General features: G+C 33.2%; 1 protein-coding gene across 15 annotated transcripts in view; it reads left to right on the forward strand.

Annotated features, from left to right (window-relative positions):
• Window positions 1-14,444, forward strand: part of LOC144967404 (intermembrane lipid transfer protein VPS13A-like) — a 162,796-nt gene that overhangs the window by 96,209 nt on the left and 52,143 nt on the right. For 8 of the 15 annotated variants that reach the window (XM_078904553.1, XM_078904559.1, XM_078904561.1 and 5 more), the window contains 7 exons: window positions 3,665-3,822; window positions 4,920-4,991; window positions 6,238-6,279; window positions 6,775-6,905; window positions 8,198-8,339; window positions 10,329-10,406; window positions 11,156-11,176. In XM_078904553.1, the coding sequence (XP_078760679.1) occupies window positions 3,665-3,822; window positions 4,920-4,991; window positions 6,238-6,279; window positions 6,775-6,905; window positions 8,198-8,339; window positions 10,329-10,406; window positions 11,156-11,176 (644 nt within the window). The remainder of the gene's footprint in view (window positions 1-3,664; window positions 3,823-4,919; window positions 4,992-6,237; window positions 6,280-6,774; window positions 6,906-8,197; window positions 8,340-10,328; window positions 10,407-11,155; window positions 11,177-14,444) is intronic. The other 7 variants (XM_078904556.1, XM_078904560.1, XM_078904562.1 and 4 more) reach the window with 1 other exon arrangement.

The following is a 14,444-nucleotide window of genomic DNA, read 5'->3' on the forward strand; positions in this document are numbered from 1 at the left end:
CTCTCTCTCTCTCTCTCTCTCTCTCTCTCTCTCTCTCATATAAAATAATCTAAGTGTAACTTTATTCAACTTCTACAATATTGAAGAATATATCGATGGACAGCTATCAGTCATTTGAAGTCCCGATTTTCACAATCGGCAGATCAAAATTCTGAAGTCTCTCATACGCGCTTTGCTTACCATGTTTTATTTAAGTTTGGGTGCCAGAGGTGTGATCAACCCAAAATTAGGTGCGCAAAGCTCGTATGTAGACTTCAGAGTTTTGATCCACCGATCGTGAAAATCAGGACTTCAAAGGACTGATACCGTCCATCTATATATTCTTCAATATTGTAGAAAATTGAATAAAGTTACACTTAGATTATTATTATGGGACTTCAAAGGTTTGATCCACTGATCATCGATTGATAATATATGAATAGTGGGGGCCTGTTAAAGTACTCCTTGTGTAATGATTTTTCCACCCCACAAGTCTCTGTAAAGTAGCCGGTGGCAAAGATGCATTTGTAAGCCACTTTTATTTTTTTGCAACTCCAATATCCAGATCCAGATTGACAGCCATGAATCAAATCTTATAAAATCACCTCATATGGTTGGTTGTCACGGATTTTGAAAGGGTTAGATGCCAATGTCATTCTCTAAAATACCCTGTTATATGATAATTGGACAATATTAAGGACAACTGGGCTATCCTATCTTTTTTGAAAACTCAAATTTTCAATGTCTTTTCTTTTTTTTTTCAAATAAGGTTTCAGCCAAGTTTAGGTCACCACACAATGCAATTGTTTCATGTTCAACCTTAAAATCTTAAACGTCGGTGATTTTTAAATAAAAGCAGTCTATAATGTTTTTAAATGGTCAGACCTGTCCTAAATGGCGTGGATAGCCCAGTTGTTCTTCATACCACCTAAATATGTTCTTTGAAAATTATATTCATTAGATATAGGGTATTTTGTCTCTGCTGTACGATACCTGAAAGGTAAAGAGTTTAACTACCCACCATGCTGTGTGGCCTTGAGCAAGTCACTTTGCCCTAGTTCACTTTGCAGGACTGCACTGTGGCTGACGCCTGGGTTATTCCTGTTTTACCTTGGAATAGACCCCAAAGACCAATTTCACCTTGGCGATGAATAAATGGAATTTTATTTATTTATTTATTTATTTATTTATTTATTTATTTATTTATTTATTTATTTATTTATTTATTTATTCTTATTCTTATTCTTCTTATTCTTATTATTTTTTTTTTTAATTTATTTATTTTATTTTATTTTATTTTGTTTTAATTTTTTTTTTTTTTACATATTATGTTTGAAGATTAGATTTTGAAATTGGAAAACCAAGTGACGTTTTAGTTTCCTAGTGCTTTACACGGACCTTAAGTGTGTGGAATAATAAAATCTAATATTTCTACTCACATCCCATCATCATCATTCTCATTATTATTGTCTTCGTCAACCTTAGCGGCAATTAATCGTTTGCATTGATTTTGTTTGTTTGTTTGTTTTTACACTGAGGTTGTTTTTCCCCCTCCTGATATCTGTATTTGATTCACCTTTACTTCTTACGACTTTAATTTCAATAAATGATATTTTATTATTTTGATCTTCTTGTTATTATTTATAAGACATTAAAAAACAAACAAACAACAACATGAAAGAACAAAAGCAAAACGAAACAAAGCTAATAAAAAAGAAAATCCAACAAGTCACAAAGTCACCATATTGATATTTTAGGTTTTGAGAGGAAAGCAGGGATTGTAATATTTTTTATTTTTAGTATTTTACACCATTATATTTTATTAAGGCAATTATTTATCTCCTATGCTTACCCCCTCCCCGCTTTAAAAAGTTTTCTTTTTTTTTTTAAATTTCGTTTTTTGTATATTTCTTATTGGGTTTGCAGTTACTATTTATTACCATTTGCTCGTTTTAATCCTTGAATCGGGCCCTAGTCACGCTTGTAGTGCTTTGTTGTTGGTGATTGGCTTTTACTATTTATTACTTTATTTATTAGTATTTATTCCCTTAAAAGAAAACTTTTTTTTTAATACCAATTTATTGAGTATTGTTCACACGTCTCTTTCAACAAATTGAATTTGATATTGTGGACTAGTGTCCTATTCAGAGGGTAGCAAACAATTGTTACTCTCTAGTTCAAGCTACAACAAATGATATAGACCCAGGGCTGATTGAGATTAACAGCTTTGGAAAACTTAAAGAAAAGAAAAATCTACTATATAACGATGCTATCCTTTGATCTCATCTTGAAGACATTTTGAAAATCTTTATTTTGTATACAACACATAATTAATAGTGTTTATATATTAACAGATTTCTATCATATTTAACTGTTTGTTTACATATTAATATATTTCTATTAATTGTTAACAGTTTGTTAATATTTTAAATCATAAACAGTTGTCATTTAAATAGCGCCAACATTTATGATAAATTGTACAGTGCAACCTCTGGATAACGACAACCCCTTGATAGCATTGACCTCTGGTTCCGATTTTTTTGCAATATGTTATTATTAATTTTTAAAAACCCAAATAGCGACATACATTTTAATAAAACCCCTGTTTACCGACATCGTTATAACAATAATAGTAATAGGCAGTTGGTACCGATGCTTGGTAACTGGCCATCGTCATCTCCTAGTCTTAACTTATAAAAAACGCCTTTTTCCCCTTCCCAATGAGATCGCTTTGTTACCAACCAATCAAAACACATGTTTACTATATTGTGTGGAACCAGCGCTTGTTCATATGGAACACAGCAAAAGAAGTTTACCAGTGGATGGAACTCTCAAGGGTCCATTAACCTTCCATGTTAGCTACCTGTCTGAGGTCAGTGGAGGTTAACTGATATCAGGCAATGCTGTGTCCAATGGGGGCAATTTTGGCTATTTATGGTCTTTGATATGTTGGAATAGCGGAGAAAACAATAATAACCTCTTTCACTTTATTATTTTCATTTGAAAAATCATTTGTTTCTCTAAAAACATCAGTCCAAATTTGATATTATTGTGGTTAATACTATTGTTTTTTTTTTTTGTTTTTTTTTTGTTTTTTTTTTAATATTGCAAGATGTAGATCTACTAATTTATAAGTGCTTGTGAATTTTGATGCACTTAAATAAAAAATTTTGTATTCATAACTCATTAGCAGTCTCGCATGAATTTGACTTGAATTAAAATCAAAACTAAACTTGTACATCTGTGTTCTTGTGTGGTATTATCATCATGTTGGCACTTGATTTTAATTATTTATTTTTAGTTTCGTCAAATGGGTTCGGGCACTGCTTATGATCAAAACAATGACAATACACATTGGAGAATGAAAGCGTAACTGGTATACCCTTTGTAAACAGGTAAAATACACATTCTAACGTTTTTGAAATGTGATTTTTCTGTAATCACGGCTCTCAACACGCCCCTTTTTGCCGCCATCTTGAAAACCCTGGAATAATGACACCCGTGGATAATGACATAATTTTCTGGTCCCGAGTGATGTCGTTATCAAGGTGTTGCACTGTATATTTCGACCAATGTATAAATAAGTAAATCTTTGAGGGAAAATAAATTGTAACACCCTTGAATAGCATATTGCATGCATTTGACTGTTTGGTTGATGAGATGGTCCTATTTGTCATTCTCTCAGGTTCAGTCCCCCCTGGCTTTGATGAAGTAGACGCCGGTGCCCGTGTGATGGAGGATGAGGATGAAGACAAATGTCTGTATGTGATGTTGGAATCGTTGGATCCTTTACAACTCAATGTCACACCCCAGGCACTCGTTGTGTTGAAAGATGTCACAGCTGTGAGGGTTATCATTTATTGCAACCTCTAGGATTTTATTTATACTATGACGAAGACCCCAATCCAATCTAATGAACAAAAATGAGTAAAACAGCTTTGAAAAAGAACACAATACCAAGCGTAGAACATTCCAGGCTCAAAGCCTTTCTTCAGCCAATAACAAAATCAATAGAAACATTAATGGTCGTTTTTATTATTCATTACTTACTTACTTACTTATCCGAACCAGCGACCACCTGAGCTCTAGCCCTTCGGTCTTGTGCCATGACGTAGAAGTTAGACGTCTTTTGTAGTTGTTCCAGGTGACTATAAAGTGTGTTACTGATGCTTGGATTTGGTGGGAGGGTGGGAGGAATGTGCATCTCAGGTCTTCAAGAGGTTGACATACAAGCAAGTGGTGTGTTACTGTTTCTTTGTTATTCATTGAGGAAGGGCTTTTTTAGGCCAAAACATTATGTGTATGGTATTTGTTTTTTCTTTTCCGAAGCTGTTACATATATCAATTTTTGTTCATAGCTTTTTACAGCCCACAGTGTCTCACTGCTTAATGTCAATCCATTCCTAACCATGGCCGTTTCTGCAATAGTGTTGAAAGTGAATGTGAATCACCTCTTCCAATACACACAGCAGTATGCTCTGCTTAGATAACTTATCCCATCAAAATATAGATCAGACGATTGACTTTTTAAAACAACCATAGTGGGAAGTTCTAAATATCAAGTTGCTCTTGGCTAATGTCTCTGACAATAATCTGACTTCACCCAGAATTGAACCTGTTTCATTTACATCTGAAGGGAGTGCTCAATCAGCTGAGCTTTCGGAACCCCTTTTAGCACAGGGCACTTCAATTATTTCTCTCTATTCCTCTCCAAATAAGAGTGAAAACTTTTTGTGTATGAATGCAGTGTATATAATATATATATATATATATATATATATATATATATATATATATATATATATATATATATATATATATATATATATATATATATATATATATATATATATATATATATATATATTATATATATATATATATATATATATATATATATCATTGAGTATAAGTAGTTTTATGTTCTATCTCCCCAAAAGGCTCTCACCAACAGTGCCACCTCTGAGTTGGAATCAGTAAGAAATAAACCTACACTGACTATAGACAATAAGGTAAGTTGTCATATCAGAAAAGGTAGAAGAATTTAATGAGTTAAACATTTTTGTCTCAAATTACACATTTTCTAGTTTTAGTTACACAATTTTGAAAGTTGAACTGGGCAGGTCATCAGTAAGATAAAGCCACAACTTTATATGTACGTATGTTCCATCACATTTACCTCCCTTGCCAATAGACATATTTTAAAAAAATGTTTTGTTGCCTTGAAAATATCACTAATAAGTTGTTCATTCTATGATTTTCTGGTTGTAAAGTGTGTGGGTATTGAAAGCATTACTAATTGACTGTTCATTCTATAATATTCTGGTTGTAAAGTGTGTGAGTATTGAAAATATCACTAATACGCTGTTCATTCTATAATTTTCTGGTTGTAAACTGTGTGGGTATTGAAAATATCACTAGAATGTTCATCAAGCCACATTTGAATTCTCTTTCTGTTGTGTAAAATAAGGTGATTTAATAGAAGAGCCCAAATCAGTCAATCAATGAATCAATCAATCAATTATACAATCAAGCAAACAATGAAAAAAAAAAAAGAGTTTTTATATAGTGTAATATCTACTCAAAATCTCAAAGCGCTTTACAAGGGTCCCAGGCCAACAGAAACACTTAACCTGTTTTTAAAAAATGATATTACATTTTTTCGGACAGAACAACACTGTTAATGACCTGGTACACATTTTGCACCTGAGTATTGTGAGAGAATGTGAGTAAAGAGCCTTTTCCAGGGATCAACTATGCGCCGAGCGAGGCTTGAACCCAGGACCTTCCAATTTAAAAGTGTGTGTCATACCGCAAGACTACATAGCCACATCAATCAATTAATCAATAAATTAATCAAGTAATCAAACAATCTATCAATGAATCAATCAACCAATCAATCAAGTAATCAGTAAATTAATCAAACAATGAATCAATCAATAAATCAATCAAGTAATCAATCAATCAATCAATTGATCAATTGGTCTATCTAATTACGAATTAATTAATCAATCCATCAATTAATCGATCAATTAATCAACCAATCAAACAATTAATCAATGAATTAATCCATCAATGAATCAATCAATTAATGAATCATTTAATCCATCAATTCATCAATCAATTAATCCATCAATGAATCAATGAATCATTTAATCCATCAATTCATCAATCAATTAATCCATCAATGAATCAATCAATTTATCAATCAATAAAACAATGAATAAATGTAATGACATGGCATTTCTTTGTCAACAGCTTGAGCTACAAACGTATGTGACGGTGGACTCTAGCCTAAAGGTAAGATGTGAATGTTTGGATTCAAGCCAAACATAAGATTTGAATAGAATTTGAATGTGTTTTGATTCAAGCCTAAATGTAAGATTTGAATAAAATTTGAATGTGTTTGGACTGTAGACTAAAGGTACGATTTGAATAGAATTTGAATGTGTTTGGATTCCTGTCATTTGAACTTTGTGTTTTGTTGCTTGATTAATTCTTTTAATATTTAGAAAGTGGAACAAAAAGGAAAATGTAGACTTTTTCGAGATAGTTAATCTGATAATGACAACAACAACAAAAAAGATGTCTTTCTTAAAGTCTCAAGTTTGAGAGTTTTTAGCGAGATGAGGGTGATTTAATGGATCGATATTTAAAGGATGCATTTTCTGGCTGAAATTTTTAATCCGTGTTTACGGCAGTTTTGGGTACAAAGCAAAGCCCTTACCGGTGTGCCAGGTTGGCTTATATATAACCCGTAATTCATCCCTTTTCACTCATTGTGTAACTCTCCAGATTGACAAAGAACACGTCATCAATGCAACAATCTACCACAGCGACACCAACAACATCATTCATCCAGCAGACTACAACGATGAGATTGAAATCATTAACCAGAACTTGAAAGAAGATGAGGAGGATAGCAAGTATGACCATGATGGGGTGGGGTCTTTTGATCTCCCTTGGTGGGCAGAGAGTTCACTCTTGTTTTTTCTTCTGCCTCCCCTATTCCATTTCCATTTCTTTATTCTGGATTGAGATTGCTCAGTCTATTTCTGAACCTGAACCCGAATGTTACTTGATGTCCTCTCAATTCTGAGTATTTGTATTTGAGGGCGGAGAAAATTATTGAATATGGCAGTCATTGTTGGTGTAAAGGCTGAAGTAGTTTGATAATCTTCACTTGGTCCTAGCAGAGGCCCTCAGATGAGAGAGATGCAGTCAAATGTACAGTTTTTGAGGTTTTTTTTTTTGAGAGATGATAATTTTTCCTGGTAAATCATCTCTCTGTTATGTACATTATCGTTTTTAGGTTTGAATATCATATCGTAAGCAGTTGAGAGTATCATTCATGGCTGGATCCTTTGCTTGTTCCCTGGATTGGACTTTTAGGTAAAAAATAGGCATGGTCGTGCAATCTTCTGTTTCCTCTATGAACTTGTACAGCTGAAGTTAAAAGCAACAAAGAAAAAGTAAGACAAAGGGTACACAAGCAATTCACAATTATGCCTGTTTTTTACTTAACATCAAAGTCCCTTATTTGATCATATTTATTCATCTATTTATTTATTTACTAATTTATATATTTATTTGTTTGTTTATTTATTTATTTATTGTCTATATATTTATTTATTTACAAGCATAGCAGCCCGTTCAATGAATGGCACCTGTTCATTGCATGTGATGATAAATCGACACCTCAAAATTTGTGATTCAAATGTTGAATACAATTTGAACTCAGTTTCTATTGTCTTAATGGATACATTTTCAAATTCTTCAGAGAACTCCTCAGAGCATTTTATTTAATTTCTTATATACAGCAATTTTAAGGGTAGAAAAGGGTTCATATATATTTTAAGAACTTAATTGTATTCAAAATAATGACAGTAAGCACTAACTGGTATCAATTCAATGCAAGAACCCCCACCTCATTGTCAGACTCGCTAACGGGAAGTTTGACATATAACCCACATGCTAAAAATGATGCCATCTGTTTTCGATGGGATTTGAAGAATTTTTATTTTTTCATAAAATCATCACGATGTCTAATCAATCTCAGATTACACGCAAACCATTTTCATGTAAATTGCGAGCACCATACAAAATCTTAGTCTTACAAATTCTTACAAAAAATCCAATTTACCAAATATATAACAAGATTTTTATTTGTTTATTAATTAATTTATTTATTGTCTATTAATTAATTGTCTTGATGTAGCTGTAATGAGGATGATTTGAGAGTCAGCTCGTCTTTGGCCAAAGCAGGACACACTCTTATCAGTGCTGGGGCTTTTGTCTTTGATGACGATGACGATTATTTATCTGGTTCTCACATCGACAAGTTCAGACTCAAACTGCAGGTAAGGAAATAAGAGTTATTTTCAGAAGTAGTTTCATTGTTTTATAAAGTTATTATTTGACAGTAACAACCTTATCACTGTCACTATAAAAGTTTGAAATTCAAAACCAAAGACTCCAATACATTATAATCATGATTTGTAGATAAAAGGGAAACCCGAAATGTCCACATCATTTGTCTTTGTAAAATAAATTGAAGCTTCTATTCTAATTTCTGATTGTTATTTGTTTTTTGAGCTTCAAGAACAAACATTTGTATTATACCTAGACTTAGTGTTCCAAGTTTTGCGGCTATGTAGTTTTCTCGTATGACACTCGCCTTTGGATTGGTGCATAGTTGGAAAAGGCTCTTTTTTCACATTCTCTCACCATACTCAGGTGTAAAATGACTTCCTGGCGGTTAACAACGCTCTCTCTGTTGGGAAAAAAATATTTATATTGCCCTACAGGTGTCATATCTAGTCCTACATGTTGAGTGTTGCTTTTTGCGAGGGACCCCTTGTAATGGACTTTGATCACGTTTAGTGGATATTGCACTATATAAAAGCTCAAGATACTTTAATTTTGAAGGATGAATGTAGTTTGTCAAATTTAAATTTAGAAAACGTATGGAGAGGGCACCTATATCAATAAAGGCAAAAAATAAAGGGTATGGAAATGTGCCAGATGAAAATAGAGAATAAAGGTGTTACAGTTTCAGAGAGTGAAATTTTGAATGCAAGTCATACGAACTCATAGCCGTGTGGAGAGAGCGACAGGTTGGCAAGCAGATGCACTAGCCTTTGAACTGGTAGTGAGTTTCGTATATATTGGATCCCAGGTGTCACTCCTAGACATTGTGATATCTTTACTCTCTGTTTTCATCTGGCACTTCTCTATAATACCTTTATTTCTCATCCTTGATGTAGTTTATTAGACTGTTCAAATTTATTTTTTTTTAAAAACTTTTTTGTTGTTGTTAATTCTGGTCATCTTGGCTTACTTAATCCTTTTAACTCCATCTGGATCATTGGGCTTCCACCACATATCTCCATCTAGGACGGTCTCTGGCTAACACCGTCGCCTCTCCCTCCACGACATTATGACACTTTTCAATTCCAAATTTAGCATTCTTCACCATGTTGTCAGTGGACGTCCTCTTCGACGCTGGCCTCGTTGGCTTTGTTTACTCTGTTGTAATGTAAATGTTGCTGCTCAAAGCTCAAAGAAATAAATAGCAATGTGAAATTGAATGTAATCTGCAATTTAATTTACGAAAACAGATAAAAAGGATGTTTCAGGTTTCCCCTTAATCAACAAAACAGAATGAATAACAGTCTATGTCTATTCTTGAATAACACTACAGACGAATGAGACAATGTGGAAGTGGCGTTGTTAACTCTGATGTAATACCTGATAGAGGCTGTGGGTGACATATGTCACCTAGTATGCCTGTCTGGTAGTGAGTCAGAATGAAAGTAGTAGGACATTTGTAGAGTTTAAAGTCAAAATGATCAGACTGGGGAACTTTGAGGTTTTTTAATTGTGTGGCTATGTCGTCTTGTGGTATGATTGGAAGGCCCTCGGTTCCAGTACCGCTTTGAGCGGTGCATAGGCTCTTTATACTAATGAAAAGATGAAATTTACCCACATTCTGTCACCATACTTGGGTGTAAAATGAGTACCTGGCCGTTAACAGTGTTGAAAGAAAATTGTAGTATTGCCGAACAGGGTCATATTTTTTTACATGTAAAGTGTATGCTGTTGGCTATGGACCCCTTGTAAAGCTCTTGAGCACGTTTAGTGGATGTGTTATTTATTTTATTTTTTTTTTTAAATTTAGTTTGAAAAAAAAAAAGAGTGTCGTCAATGAAGGTATTCATATTAACTCAAATTGTATAAGTTAAGCTAAAGATTTGTTTCAAACATTACGTTCATCCCATTGACATAATAATACTGTTTTGCTATGGTTGTTGATATTGATGGATGTCTATTCTTGAATTTTTCACCAGGTGGATGGATTTGAACAAACCCCATCTATACTACATAAATGTGCTTGTAAACGATTAATCCCTTTGGTTCCAACCAAGGTTTGTAGATTTTTATTATTTCTGTCTTTAAATTAAATATACCTAATGTAGAATTCAAAACAACATGCCAATGATTTTTTTTTTTAAATCAAAATTCAGACTAAAATTATCAAGAATTTCAAGATTTTCAACCGACTTTTCTATTGTAAAAAAATAATTCTAAAACCCTTATCAAGGAAATTTCAAAGTGAAAGGATATATCTTTTAGCACTCACACAACAGAGGATAATTTTATTGTTATTGATGTCATGGATATATATGTGTTTTTATAAATATACAGATTTAATACTAAGTAATAGCAGACTCAGGCAGAGCTAAAACAGAAAGTCTTCAGGTATGAAAGCCCTGTCCAACAAGTTAAAGTGTTTCAGCCCTTAACTTCTTGCAGTCTAAGGTAGAGAGAGGGGGGGGGGGGGGGGGGGGGGAAGGGGAGGGGAACTGGACCACCCCAAGGTCATCACTCCTAGGTGCCATTTTGCATATTTTGAAAAAAGATTGGTTTTGTAAATATTGTTAAGTATTTGATATAAAATTAAATAGTTATTGATGCCAATTGTTTAGGTAAAATTCTCACCAGGCTTGCCTGCCAGATCAGTTTTACCAATTCACCAAACTATGTGTAACCCTAACCGTTTATAGTCAGAGTTAGAGGAACTTCAGTGAGAATCAATCATCCAACTGGTGATCTTAAATACAATAACAAGGAGACGAGTTATGACAACTTCATTCATTTTATATCTTCTTTCTAGTCTGAAAACATGGAATTAGAGGTTGGTTAAGCCCATTGTTGTCATGTAAATTTGCTGTCTTTAAAATCGAATTGTTGTCATGTAAACGTGTTGTCAATACAGTCACAGTGTTATGTAAATTTGTTGACAATACTATTACATTGTTGTCTTGTAAAGTTGTTGTCAATTCATTGTTGTCACTTCAAGTACATTATTGTCATGTAAACTTATTGTCAATACAATCGCATTGTTGTCTTGTAATTTTTTTGTCAATACAATCACATTGTTGTCATGTAAACTTTTTGTCAATACAATCACATTGTTGTCATGTAAACGTGTCAATACAACTACATTGTTGTGTTAACTTGTTGTCAATACAATCACGGTGTTGAAATGCATGGAATGTAATATGAGGTTATTTCTCTTGTTTAAAAACTGTAGACTGCATACCTTGACCTTTCATTTCGTCTTTCATAAAAAAATATTAGGATTATTACATGTTAGAATATTGTTTTCCTTTCATAATTGTGACTGTTCATCTCAAACAGTATTATGTCGTGGTAATTTAGATGCTAAATATAGAATTTATAGTCAACAATTATAAAACTTGGATTAGGGTTACATGTTTTATTGAGAATGATGGATAATGTTTTTAAAAGAACAAAAGACTAAATTAATGATTTATTTTTTATGATCGTTGTTTTAACTTTAAAAATTCACTTTTGGTAACCTGTTCACCCTGATTTGATACTTATTTGAAAGAGAAGGTCTTAATTTTTAAAAAAATCCCTTTAATAATGATGATGATAATATTAGTAATAATAATAATAATAATTATAATAATAATAATGATAATAATTCATCCCTTGGGGAAAATTTAACTCTAGGGTCTATTCCAAGGGAAGACTGGAATAATCAAGGCATCAACTGCAGTGCAGTGACGCAAATCGCATCCGGTAATCGAACTCGGTTCCTTTTGAGTACGAAGCAAAGACCACACTGTTGAGCCACGCTGACCCATGTATTGTTAGGGAATGGTTACATCTGATGACTTGATTTAAATCTAAATTGAAATCTTTGGTCCTTTAAGTAGTTGAGGTAAACACCCTGCATGATATGGAGTATGTACACCATGGTGGGAGGCAGTTTACTTGCTGTGTCTTCTTTCTCAAAATAAATTCATTGATAGTATGCTCATGGAATCTACTCTTGTTTCCTATTTAAACCATTACCTTTTTCTTACTTTTTCTTGGGTGCTTCTACTTACAAGTCTAGAATTTTTTTTTAAATCTCATACGGGTTATGTGTAGGTTTTAAATCATTTCCTACTTAATCTACAAAAATCAATATTAAGTTTTTCTACATTTCTTGCTTCAATTTAATGTATGTTATTCAGGGATGCCCTTTTTCAGTTCAAGCGGGCTTTAAAAATTTTTCCTGCTGTACTTGTTTCATATTGGTGAGTTGATTTTATTAAAAAGATGAAAGCATTGCTTGCTGCACAGTTTAGTGGAAGCGAGATGGATATGTATCCTTTTCAAGGATCTAAAGGTGATATCATTTATTGGTGAAGAGAAAAGCTTTGCTCCAAATATTTCCCCATAAGCTCTTTACCAGAAAGAATTTCAGACAAATTAAAAAAAAAAAATCAACAAAGGGCATCCCTGGTTTAAAAAGTTCAAAAATTGCTTTTTTTGTGTGTTACCCATTTTCTCAAAATGATATAATGTTTGAATGGTATTTATGGTGGGCATTGAATCCATTGTCAAAAATATGAAATTTTGGCCTGGTTTATTTGTTTGATGGAGTAGAATAGATGTCGTTTTTTTATAAAGTGTACCAACCCAACATTTCATATGTGTCTATATTTTTACTTTGAATTCATCTGTTGGCATCGGATTCACTCTGACATAAGAAACTTTTATTCAGATCGTTGGGCATGTTTTATCCCTTTACTGTCAACGTTGTTTTGGCTTTGGAAAGTATTGATGTCAATTTATTAAAGTCTTATAAAGCACATTTTATGGCTTTGTGTTGCTGCCATCTTCTTTGTCAAATGCTTTCTGTATAAATGTATATATATATACATATAAATGTATATATTTATGAGTGTTGGTAGCTACTTGTAGGTACGAGATTGCTCGATAATTTAGATTAGATCATATAAAAATAAATAAATTCACTCACGTATTTTTAAGCCAAAACGAAAGTTTCCATGTCCTTCATTTCATCAGTCGGCATTTTCTGTGTATATATATGATATTTTTGTTAATATATAACATGGTCTGAAAATTGTTGATTTCTTACTATTATAATTCAATGTCAGATTATTTAACCACAATGACAATGATAAATCTTATATTGTTCACAATATGGAAATTCCAATGGTTCACATTGCTGGATTAAATATAATAGATATAAAAATATGTGAATAATATAGTATTATAGTCATCACATAACAGCTACCCAATCACAATACACATACACACACATACACATACACACACACATACACACACACACATACACACACACACACACACACACACACACACTCAGACAACTTACGAAGATTTTTAATTTAAAACGGTAAAAAAATAATGTTTTGATGCATTGAAATTTAACACTGCTTACATGTCCATTAAAAATAACTACTCACTTTGTCCACTCTCACCTTCTATCAATACATAATATACAGACCTGTTTTCTCTCATAACATTCATGTATACGGCACATTCCACTCTCTCTCTCTCTCTCTCTCTCTCTCTCTCTCTCTCTCTCTCTCTCTCTCTCTCTCTCTCTCTATCTATCTATCTATCTATCTATCTATCCATCTCTCTTTCTTTCTCTCATTCTCTCTCTCTATCTCTCTCTCTTTCTCTCTTTCTCTCTTTCTCTCTCTCTCTCTCTCTCTCTCTCTCTCTCCCTCCCTCTATCTCTCACTGTCACTCTCTCATATTCTCTCTCTAACTCTCTCTTCTATCTCTCTCACTCATTCTCTTATATTCTCTCTCTCTCTCTCTCTCTCTCTCTCTCTCTCTCTCTCCCTCTCTCTCCCTCTCTCTCTCTCTCTTCTATCTCTCTTCTATCTCTCTCACTCTCATTCTCTCATATTCTCTCTCTCTCCCTCTCTCTCTGTCTCTCTCTCTCTCTCTCTGTCTCTCTCTCTCTCTCTCTCTCGCTTTTCTATCTCTCTCTCTCACTCTCTTATATTCTCTCTCTCTTTCTCTCTTTCTCTCTCTCTCTTTCTCTCTCTCACACTCATATTCTCTCTCTCTCTCTCTCTCTCTCTTTCTCCCTCTATCTCTCT

The sequence above is a fragment of the Berghia stephanieae genome, chromosome 3 (genome assembly GCF_034508935.2).
Source record: "Berghia stephanieae isolate SIO BIC M18660-M18661 chromosome 3, UCSD_Bste_1.3, whole genome shotgun sequence".
Lineage (NCBI taxonomy): Eukaryota > Metazoa > Mollusca > Gastropoda > Nudibranchia > Aeolidiidae > Berghia > Berghia stephanieae.